At 40.8% G+C, this 12,359-nt stretch overlaps 1 protein-coding gene across 4 annotated transcripts in view; it reads left to right on the plus strand.

The window, feature by feature from the left end:
* Positions 1 to 12,359, plus strand: part of BMPER (BMP binding endothelial regulator) — a 144,862-nt gene that overhangs the window by 63,560 nt on the left and 68,943 nt on the right. For all 4 annotated transcript variants that reach the window (XM_090142283.1, XM_031608358.2, XM_090142282.1 and 1 more), the window contains one exon: positions 10,690 to 10,789. In XM_090142283.1, the coding sequence (XP_089998409.1) occupies positions 10,690 to 10,789 (100 nt within the window). The remainder of the gene's footprint in view (positions 1 to 10,689; positions 10,790 to 12,359) is intronic.

Consider the following 12,359-nt stretch of genomic DNA (forward strand, 5'->3'; position numbering starts at 1 on the left):
CTGAATGTTTATGGAGACTAAACAGTGGATGTGAACACAGTGAGGTGGTGAGTGGTGTGTTTCAACAGCGATGTGAAAGACAAGCCATGTCACACCATGAAATGAAGTGCTTCTTGATCGGCTCATTCTCATGAATCAGTGGATTACAACCAGGGAACTGAGTACAGAGCTGAATATTGGCTTCAGTGCATTGGAAATGATGGCTCCAGCATTAGAATATTGCAAAGTTTGCTCCAGGTGGAATGTTCACACAGGACCAGAAAAAATACTGTATGCAAGTTTGTCAGGATCTATTGAATCAATACAAGGCTGAAGGAAATTTTTCTGTTAAGATAAGTCAAAACAACAGTCCATGGAGTGATGATGTGTGACTTTCCCACTGAAGAAAAAGTTCAAGACTCAGCAGGTAAACCAGTGTGCACTGTCTTTTGGGATAGAGCAGGAGTGCTCCTGGATTTCCTGGAGCCCAGATAAACCATCATATGACTCCTACATCACAACACAAACTAAGCTGAAGGCTCAAACTTCCAGAGTCAGGCCAGAGAAGAAGAGAACGTCAGGCCCTACACTGGTTTAAAAACTGTGGAGCACATTGCCAGTCTTGACTGGACTGTCCTACCACATTCACTGCATAGTTTGAGTTTGATGCCTTCTAACTTCCCTCTGTTTGGGTCAATGAAGGATGGACTGTGTGGGCAACTTTTTCCTAATATTGATGCTATCACAGCAGCTGTGAAACTGTGCCATCCTTGTTTCAGATTTTTATGAGCATGGCATGCAGGCTCTTGTTCACTGCTGGCAAAAATGTATAGCTAATGGTGATGACTGTGTTGAAAAATAGTGTTTGTAGTTGAGAATTTGTGCTATCAAATGGTGCTGTTGTGCTTTTTGTATCTGTTGCAGTTTTCATGGAAATAAGAGGCATTACTTTTGGAGTGGCCTACGACAGGATCATTACCACGGATGTCCTATCAGTGTGTTTTATTATCAACCCCTCAGGCTATGGCATCCATAAATTGTAGAAAAACAGCCAGTGAAGGATCAGTCTCTCCAATATTTCATTCTCCTGGCTCACTGAAGTAGATTTGTTCTCTCTCTCTCAAAAATCTTTGTGAATGGTGGCTTGGTGTGAATTATTCTGGCAGTTTTTGACTTAGTAACAACGCTTCTTAAGTTAGGTGTGCAGGCACTATCTTCTAAATTATGCACTTTTTTCCTCTTCCAAGAACAACCTCAGTTGGTTTTATTCATGACCTTATTTAGACAATTACACCTCCAAAAATGAAGCTTCAAATCATGCAAAGAAAGGAACTTCAATTGTCTACATGAAATTATCCACACTGCTAAAAATAAAGCCTTTATTTTTCAGGCAAAGTGTCAGATGTCAAAACTTGGGCATTTTGCAATTTAATTCACTTTAGTCTTGCAATTTAGTTCTGCAGATAACTGAAGGAAAATTATTTAAAACTAATGCTGTAAGGCAAAGCTGTACGGATACGTCTGTAGACTTTCTTGTAGTGACCAAGTATTTAAAAGAATGATGATGAAGTGAGAGTCAGAGTTGTCACCTTTCTCAGGACCACAATGATACTAATATTGTGTGTGTGCAAGAAACACGCCTGGGACGCTGCAGGGATTTAATAACTGCATATCTCTGCAAACAGATTGTGCTGGAGGAAAAACTGTTCTCAGAGTTGGGGCCAGTGCTGTGCTGAAATGTGGGAACTGGAATTGGGGGTGAAGGCAGCAGTGATAGCTGCCAAAGTGTGGGGCTTATAGAGGTACCTTTTTCTTTAGGACAGCAAGGAAAGCTAAGTAGGGCAGTATCACAAAACTCTCTCTGCATGCACACAGACAAATGCAAGCTTTCGTGCAAATTCATCTTAGGAAAAGCAAGTGCTATTTGTTTAAATGCATTGTGTCAGTGGATATCATTTTGCAAGCATCGGGACTGGACTTGGAAACATCATGCAAATACAGTGATGCTGTATATACACAACTGTATACCCACTGAACTGTGCTTCATTTGTTCTTAGTGCCAGTGAAAGCAAAGCAGCCTCCAGCTGATTAAGGGAAAAAGTCATGGCAGCTAGAAGTCAGGACCTGATTTAGAAAGCTACTGCTCTGCTTCAAACAACTGAAGTTAGGAAGGTTCCTTGAATTTAACCCTAACTTCCTTGTTATCAGGGATGGGAGGTGAATAAGCTGACAATTCTGATAGTTTATTTGTCCACAGACAGTTTCCAGAATAACATGTTTTATTGCATTTTTTTTTCATAGAAACAGTAATTTTCAGAAGAGAAATAAATAATCTTATGGCTCACAGCAAAGGTTCTGTATTCACTGGAGACCTCTGGTGTAACAGCTGAATTAATCATGAATAGCTGAACTCTCTCCTGCAGTGGCATGCCAGAATCATTTCCTTGCCAATGTCTTTGCTTCCTTTCTACTGTCCTCATAAAGCTGCTACTCTCTGCCTCGTCCTGCAGCGTAGGGCTGCCTCCTGCCCAGTCCCACCAAAGTGGTTGTCCTGCCTCATTTTTTTCAGCATCGTGCTGTTCAACTTCAGGTCTTGTGCTCTAAGCATTGCTCTCTGAAGCAGACTGACAACCAGTGGGAGGACTCCCACTGTTCTTTATGGTCTTTGATACAGTCCTTGCCTATGTACCACCTTGAAATGAACCTCTTGCACTGTGTGCTCATCTAACTTCCTGCACTATAAAAAGGCATGCTGCTCGAGGGTGTGCTGTGTGGATTGACATCCCTAGCTCCATTACCTCTAGCAGCATTTGGAAAGATGACTTTGTACTATTTGAGTGTGCTCTGGGCAGCAGCTGGAGGGAATCTAGGGGGCAAAGCACTGCCTACAGAAGTATGGTTGACAGAAAACACCAAGATGTGTTGGGAGGGTGTGTGAAGCGGTACCCATAGTGATGGCATGTATTCTAAGTCACTCTCTTAATGAACAGCAAGTTTCAATTTCACAGGTCTGAAGACTTTTGATACTACTATTCAGTATGAGATATATAAAGTGCAATGACAGCTGTCAGTTCAGTGAGATCTGCAGCAAAGGAAGAGAGTTTGATTAGTATGTGAAATGACAGGATGTAATGGAGATGGTATGAAAGGATTTGGACTAGATAAAAGCTTGATTTCAGATGCTGGCCAAACTTCTTGCTAAAACCAAAGACTGAGCTAGTATGCAGCATTAATGTTATGGGAAGAGTTGAGAAAAGGATGATAGCTTTTTAGATACTCTCTGACTGGAAAAAAAGTTCTGAGAAGTTTTAAATGATGATCAGAATAACTAAGAAGCCCACAAGAGTACTTGAGGTATGCTGTGAATCCAGACATCTCTGAGCTGTAGAGAGATAGTGAGTTGATTGTTTTAGCTCACTATCAACTAGCAGAAGAAGGAATAGACATTTATATTACAGGGTTGAAAGCTCTGGCTTCTGCATGTAACTTTAGAGACATTAAAGAGAACCTAATGAAATACAGAATCTTTTGTGGGACACGTTATTTCAGTTTGCAGGAGAGATTTGTGGAGAGAAACAGATCTACCCTTGAAAAAAGACTGTTGAACTGCTGAGGAAAATAATCAATAAAAAACAGATCCCAAAGCAGAACAAGTATATGGGCTCCAGCTGGAAGAATCCAACACTCAATTGCAGGCCAGTCTGGAACACAGGTATCATGAATCTCTTTGGGTACCATGGAAAAAAGAGAAAAGTCAGGAGAAAAAAAAATGCCACACCTCATGGGAATGGTGCAGTAGGTATGTTGTAGAATGGTGTTGTAGAATGGTGTAGTAGAGATGTTGTCCCAGGAGCTGAAGCAATTAAAGTCTGACTCCACAGATGGGCTGCCTCTATAGCCCTTGCTCCTCTATCTGCCCCAATGGCAATAATCTGAGCTCTCCTCTATGACTTGAGCACCAAGCAAAAGGTGTTGGGGCTGGGAGACACTGCAGGCAGCCAGCTGCTGCCTAACACTGAGGCTTTCTTGTGTCCCTTTTGGAAAGCAGCTAGGTTTCTGTATTTTCTGCAACCATCTGTTTTTTAACAAAACATGTAGCAACTCGACGTCCTTGAGATTTTAATATCTCTGAGATTTTTGTTATTTTATCTCTGTACCATTTTCAGTGGAGTCCCTTGGTCATTTGTGGTTGGAGCTGACTGGGGATTCACAAGCTACAGGTGTGCTTGGTTTGTGCCTGCATAAGCCTTCTTTCTTTAGGAAATCAGCCTGAAAGGAGAACACACTATGATTAAACCTTTCATGGCTTCCAAGTGAAGAGGGGCTATTTATGATGTTACTTAGAACAGAGCCAAAAGCCCTCAAATTGTAAACCCTAGAGGGGAGAGGGCTGCTGGCTGCTCAGCTGTTAGACCATGCATTTATGCTGTTGGGTCAGCGAGTAATTTGATTTCAGCTGGACTGTGAAGCCAGATGCAATATAATCTGAGCAACACTTCTGCACAGTGCTATTAGACCAGAGAAATATGACCACGTGCTGGTTGTGCTGAGCCCCCAGCTGAGAGCAGGGCTCTGCCTGACCCTCCCTGAGGAGCCCTTCAGTGGTTCCAGGAACTGTGAAATTTTAGGAGCACTGTCTCTGGCTGCATACTACAAGACAGCTACTGTGCAAAGCTTGATTTCATTCTCCAGAATGTTCCTTTTTACCCATGGCAGTAGATACCTTGGTCCTCCACCTCCTCAGGCAAATTGTGTTTTGGAACCTGAAAGCTTGATTTCAAAGTGGAGAACCACACCACAGAATTGCTGTTTTACCCTGCAAGAGGATGCTGTGATATTCCAAATATGTGTTTGCAAACAAACACAGCGTACCACTTCCCTCTGAAACAGAGATATTTTTTTTTCCATCTAAGCAACTCCAGGAAACGTGGCTGTCAAGTAGATGGCAAGACTGAGTTGACTTGGAGCTTATATGAGTCACTTTGTACACATGCTATTTAGTTGATTGAAAGCACAACTATTTCAGAGGCTTCATCCTGCCCTGAACTACTAAATAATGAATAATTTCGGTAATTCAGCAACAGCTGGATACAAGCATATACTGATTAATTTCCAGAAGAGGAAGGGCCTTCGAATTGAGGTTTTAGGTCAAGATGTTGCAACTATGTGACGCTTTGCAACCTCACTTGCAATTCTCTAGATGCTTGGGTATGTGATTTTGTATTAGTTGAAGACAACTAATTAAACTGTATAATTAATGCAGCTTGTTGATTATACAAGAAATGCATCTAATTACTTGTACCATAAAGCTGCACATAAAGGGAGAGATGGGGCAGATTGATGGAATTCTCTAGGCTTCTCTTGACTAAGACAAGGAATGTCTTTGCATCAGATTCAAAGAAAACAGAGAAATAGTAGTTTAAGAACTGTACATTTACTTTGTGAAGAAGTTACTCCAGCAGTTTATTCACAGGAATCTTTCAGTTTGCCACTTCTAATCTTTATGGAACTTAGCTAATGTTTAAGACATTTAAGACAGTATTTTGTATCCATACTCATTTGCATGATCTGACACTAAAATGAAGAAGAGTTCTTCAGAGCACTTGCTGCACGTGCCAGTTCTTAGGACACCACTTTAAGCTGTCACTGGAACCTTCTTCTAAAGCCTATCTATAGCAGCAATACCACAGAAAACAGAGTTTTAACATCTGGATCCAGAGTATAAAAATGATGTGCACACAAGGCACTTTAAATACCTTTTGTGCTGAACTAAAGTTCAAGATCTCCTTATTCTGAATTTTATCCAACATTTTCTAAAGAGACATTTTTAAAATCCTTGTCTAGACAACATACCAAGCTGCAGGGATGTGGGAAGCTCTGGCTTGTCTGCCTGCCTGTTTGTTGTGCTGACTGATATGCTGTTTGCTTTTGTGCTGAGAACAGTTTTGCTGCTTTGTTCACTCCCCCCTCCGGTGATCTGCAGGCAGTTGTCACTGTGCATGATGTGGCTTTTGTAGGGACCCTCAAATACTGTGTAAAGATGAAGGTATTCCCGGAGTCTGTCTGTCCCCAGTTATGATATCCTTTCACTTCTGTGTGTGAAGGCTACCTCCAAGACAAATCAAGGACTGTAGAACTGACTGTAAACCCAAGGCATAAATTTACAAGTGTGTGATTCAAGGGGCCTTCTGAAGATGTTTGCATAATACATGTTGCTGACTAGTTCTATCTATTTAGTGCATGTTTGGAAGGTAGGAGGATGTCTTTACAATCACACAATAACTAATACATCAGATGTAGCTCTTGGTGACCAGAATTGTATACAAGCCACTATATTATCCAATTCATATAGGAGGTGTCATACACCTTGACAATTATGACATAATGAAATAGGAGTATACTGGTGTGTCTTCAACTTTTTTTTTCTTCCCTAGAATGGTAATACTCGTCATTATCTGAATCTCAAATGATACAGCTATTCCTTGATCAGTAGATTTCTATTCTTTGCTTTAATGCCATGATTGTCACAGAAATGATGTTCTTTATTATTGTGGCTATTCATGGTGGCGATAGTCACAAAGAAAATGCTAAAACAGTTGAAAGCAAAGAGTCATCCAATTATGTATTTATTTGGCTTCTCTTCCCGATAGCATGGCAGACTTGCTCAGTGCTTGGTGGTCCTGATGAACTTTCAGACATGTTTTTCATGCTGGTGGTCGTTATTCAAAGCTGCAGACAATCTTGGATATCTGTTTTAGTTCTTATGGCAACCCTTGTTAAGACATCACACTTTGCTCTAAATATCTGAAATACGTGTCCTGGAGTTGAGAGAAATGTAATATCTTGCTATTTCTTTATAAATTCCTTATTTTATTTGATAAGGATAGACTCATTTGGCAAGTGAAACCATTCACTCTTCTAAAAGGAGAATGAAGAATACCTTACAATCCAGATTGGGCTGAATCTAGTCCCAGCACACAGACATGGTCTTCTGCAAAACTGATGAAAATTTTACTTCTGCTGGAGAATTTGCAGTCTTTCAAGTACAAGGTCAGCACAGGGCAAAAATAGGGAGGAATCATTTTCAGATGCTTTATAGCTCCACTATTACACACAGATAAAGCCTGAAAGTGAAATAGAAAGGTATATGCTCACAAGAAACATGGCTCTTGATAATAAAGTTAACATTTAATATTATTTTTATTTTATAATTCACAATTTTATAGTTTATATTATTTAATGCCAATTATCAGTAACAAGCAAATTGCTAGTTCTCACATCCTCTGTAATGAGAAAGCCTCTGTCTTTCTGATATTTCATGAGCGCTTTCAGAATCTGATTATGACAAGTGGAGCTCTGCTAACAGAAGAGAATAACCCAGTTTGGAAGAGACTCACAAGGTTAGTTGATGCCAACTCCTGGCTCCATGCAGGACTACTTCAAAATTAAACTGGATGTTGTTCAGTGTGGTGGTCACTTTTCTTGCTCTCACTGTACAAGAAGACCAAGACTTTTGGAGAATAATGGCAGCAGCTCTTCAGCCTTCAAGAGTTTTTGGGCAGACAGTTTTTTTCTGCAGGCATGTTTCCATCCATCAGTCCTACATACACACCATACACTACGTGTGTGTGTGTAGCCTGTCCCAAAACTACACCCTCTCTGTCATCACATGTCCCCACCAAAGTCTGACACAGCCTGCCTGTGTACATCTTGTCTTCACTAAGTTTCTTGTGTCCCTGTTGAACAGCAAAGCATCATAGTCAAAGTCAGGTCAGAAGCGGGTGGAAAGACAGCTGAAAAGCTCCACGATTTTTTTTTAGGAAAGGCTAAGGCGGTTCTCTTTCTCAAAGAGGGGAATTTTATGGGAGAGTTAGAAGGTGCTCGTCCATCTTTGCCTCATTCCCACGTCTGTGAGAAAGCTGCTGAGACATGATAGCCCATATTGCCCTCTGAGCCAATTCCAGGGGTCCTCTTCCTTTGTTTTGCAGGTAGGAGATGGCAGCAGGGATTATAGAGTTATTGTTTGCTTCCACCATGGAAGGTGACCCTCTGCACTCTAGACCTCAGATTTCTTAGGAAATCCATTACCTCCAGAAGACTGTGGACTGCAGCAGCATCTTGATTAAGGCTTCGTGTAACTATCACTCAAGAATTTATTTGCCTAGCTCTTGAAAAGTATTTCTCATAGGAAGCAGATGTCACTTGTACTTTAATGGCCTGCGCTGGCTTCCAATTCAGGTTTGATTTTACTGGCAAGTGTTGCTTCAGACCTGGAATATTCTGGCTGTCTGGGAGATGCTACACTCAACAAGGAAATGTGAGCTAAAAGCTGTGGATGCAGCTGGGAGGTGAAGGAAGCAAGGTGTTAACTGTGCAATTCTTATCCTGGTTTATGTTTTCTGGAGCCAATCTTTTTGCTCTCAGGATTTATTTTTTCCCTTGCATTTTTAACTTATGTTATACTGTGTTTTCTGTACCATTCTATTTCATGCCATATAAGGAACTGGCAATGTTAGGTAATCCTGCTTTGTGAACTAGCACTCTGAATTTTTTACTCTGTGAATATTGATTACTAAAGCTAAATACTTTTAAGGGCAAGTAGAGTTATTCTTACTTGGTCCTTTTTGAATATATACCCTGTGATGGTTTTTAAACTTAGAAGAGCATACAGAGGCAGCAATGAACTAGAAAGTTGTTTTACTGTTAAAATTCTAGCAGCATTATAATTGGAATGAGTGTAACAGTGGAGTAAGAAGAGAGATGAAACTGGACTGAGACAAAAATTCAGTGCAGAGGAGGCACTGGTTCAGTTATCACTGCTGACATAAAAGGGAGAATAGACAGAAATGAAGAAATAGTTCATATTTTTTACTCACTCCTGGGCTTTTCATATATATATTTTTAACAAGTTTATGCTACAAACTGCAAGGCAATGCCTCAGTATTTTGTAAGGCTGAGCTTTGATTCCATCTGTCAGAGAAGCAAGACTATCGAACATTTCTGTAGAGGCATGGGATATGTGACTATTAAACACAGAAGCAGAGTTGCAAGAGAAGATCTGCGATCACCATGTTCTGCTTTATCTTCTGTGGCTGTATTCCTGATACTGTATTCCTGATTCCAGGCTGACTGCGGCCTCTTTGCTCTCCTTTGCAATTCACTGAGTTATCACCAGAGTCTGAACTTTGTCTTCTCTTAGCCTTTTTCCCCAAGCAGAATGACAGGAGAGACCTTCTTTGATATTTATTCTCTCATCCTGCACCTGTGTCTCTTCTCACAGAGCTATTCCCAGAGCATCGTAACTTCAGTGAAGAATTCATTTCATTTTGTCAAATTTCTGCTCTGACCCTTAATTTAGAGCAGTCATTTCAGTCTACAATAACCTCTGTGTTTCTGCACGCAGCAGTGAATGAATTATGAGCAGCCCTTAGCCACGTGCATTCAGGATGCTTTGGTAGCCCCACGGGACAGGTAGACTCCAGTGCCTGAAAACTTATTATAGAATTGGGGTACAGTCAGCATGTTGTTTTCTGTGCAATAGTGCATATGTGGATTTACCCGTATCTAAAAGCTTTTACGTTATTCACTGAGGCCATTAGGAGTGGAATGGCATATCATTTCAGGCACAGAGCTCTTCAAAATGAACAGGTTTTTCCATCTTTCCCTAGGGAGCTTCGAGATGCATCCAGCATGCGCGAGGGAGGAGACGGTTCGTAAGCTTTCCATCTCTCAGCATCCAGGAACACAAAGGTTATTGTTAGGATAAGTGCAGCTCTGAGTGATAAATGAGGCAGGGTAGCTAGATGAAAAAGACTTGCTGAGGCAAACGCAGGCTGATTTTTGAAGTGTAATAACCTGGACATCTCTTATGAGCATTTGAAGCACATTTTGATAGAGAGTCCTGAGTTGAATGCAGTATTCTCCAAGCATGGTGAAATACTTTCGAAACGCAGCACAGTGACAACAAAGATCTCTTCTGACTAACTGCAGTTAATCTTATAGAAATATTCTGTGCTTTTGTCTTGCTGTTCTTGTTGTCTCTCTTTTCCCTGATATTTATTGGCTCGTGAAGATATATCTAGTACAGGTTGTTTATTTAATTTTTTGCCACATTCATTCCGAAAATTTCATGTGCTCTCTTGATTTTTTCAGTCCTCCAAAGAAAACAGACCTTTTGGTTTTGCACGGTTGGATTGAGTGGCTAGCAAAAACGTGCTTTCTTAAATTATTTTGGCTTATTTGGCTTCTGAGATCAGGGACACAGTGGAAGAACACCTGCTCTCATCTAGCTTTAGTACTTAATCCCCATTCCAGACAAGCCTATAAGGATGTGGCACAGGAGGGGAGAAATAAAAATTGTTCAATGACTTTGTTGAGCATCCGGAAACGTTCATGGGTGGTGATTTTATTCTTTGTTTGTTTGTTTGTTTGTTTTCGTATCTAAACCAAGAAATAGATAGAAAGACACTATTTTTTCAACTGCTACATTCATTTCTTGAGAGAATGAAAAAATGCAAGAGATGCAGGAAGTGCTAAAGGACAGTTGTACACATTCCACGTGTGTGTGATGCAAGAAGAAATTTCTTTTGGCAAAAACTGCTTTGGCTAAAGCTTTTAACAGTCTGTGCTAACAGTCTGTGTATGGGTGTGTCTACTTGACGTGTCATCCTGACATTTTGCTTTTTCCTAAATGAGCCTATTTTCCTTCAGGGTGGCAGGACCCAGTGCATCCAAGAAGTCTGCCCCATTCTCTCCTGTCCCCAGCACCTCAGTCACACTCCCGCAGGACAGTGTTGCCCCAAATGCTTAGGTGAGTGTTTACATTCCTGGCAATTTTGTAATTTATGTAATTTGTAATATGGTGTGTTGGTAATACTGGTAAATCTTAATACTTGTAAATTCTGAAAGGTGGAAGAGACCGAGTTGCTCTAATATACAGGCTTCAATATGTACTCAGGGTCTGCGTGTGCACTTGTGATGGATGGCACTCAGCAAGCAGCTGCAGGAGAGCATTTGAGAATATGCCAGTTGGCTTGCGTAGAGAGACAGATATAGAGATGTTTCCCACCTTCATTACACATGTTCTGTGAAGGAGGTTGAGGCGAAAGGAAATGTTTCATTGGAATGTACCACAAAAGGAAAGGCCTCTCCCTCTCAGATTTTTGGTTAAGTGTGCATTTGCATTCTTGGCTTTGCAGAAATGCAGGTCAAAGAAAACTTCTGGGCTGAAATTGCATTCTTAGAAGTTGTTGTCAGAGAGGCCAGAACCCAGGAATTTGCCTTATTGTTGCCTTCTTAAGGTGGAATCACAGTTTCAGCCAGGAATATTTTCCCAACACATTTCACAGGGGTTAGTCAGAAACCTCTGAGAAGGTTTAGTTCTTCTAAGCCATGCCAAGAAGTGCAGCGAGTTTTGAGAGCCCTTATTTGCTTGTGCCATTTCATCTGATTAGCAGGCTAACGTTCCTCAGCATGTGACTCTATTTCATAAGCAAGGTTCACCATAAACAGAGATCTGACCACGTAAATTAGGTTTAATTTGGTCTACGAGGTTATGAGTAAGTTTTTGCAGATTTTCAGGACTGCAAGCCACCAGTTCTTCAACAGAAACTCCTTGACATTTTGTCCAAATACTACTGTCCCTGGCCTGTTTCTAGGGTTGGAATAAGAGTACAGAGAGCACTGGCCTTGAAGGCAGTGAGCTATAGAAAGTTCCTGTTTCTCAGAATAATTAACATTTTTGACTATTTGAAATAAGCCTGACTTTGCTTATTTATTTACTAGTTGAGGAATGCTATAAATAAATACCTGCCCAGAACATTTAACCGCAGCACCAGAGAGAAATAGAATAAGGAATGACGGAGGGAGAAGGACAGTTCAAATAGTGAGCTTCTGAGCTGCTTTTTTGGCCGAGGACATTTTTCCTTCTGCAAACTCCCCTTGTCCACTCCACTTCATGTTTTTCCAAACAGAACCTTCTCCTCTTTGATCTGAGTGTTCAAAAGCCAGCTCTGATATTGACTGTTTCACAGGGATTTTTGCACAGATTCTTCTTTTCTTTTTTCAACTTAGAAATGTCTGTAAGTGAGTTTGCCAGTAACAATGATTTCCATTTTGTGCAGTCATCACATTAAAGTATGTCGGATACCTGTGAATAGGTAATGTCTACTCACAACGAAATGTTGAACGTTCTGGAGCCAAGGTGGAGCCAAGAGATGCATAACAAAGGGCACAGCAGTAGGAAAAAGTAATGTTTTCAGGGATGCCAAGGCATGGTTTTTAAAATATCATGTGCAAGACCTCCCTGCAATTGGATTTCTGATACTCAGCGTAAATATGTTAGAAGAATGCAGTTGACTCCACTGAGACTTGAATTATTA

Source organism: Phasianus colchicus, chromosome 6 (genome assembly GCF_987193195.1).
Source record: "Phasianus colchicus chromosome 6, bPhaCol1.hap1.1, whole genome shotgun sequence".
Classification (NCBI taxonomy): Eukaryota; Metazoa; Chordata; class Aves; order Galliformes; family Phasianidae; genus Phasianus; species Phasianus colchicus.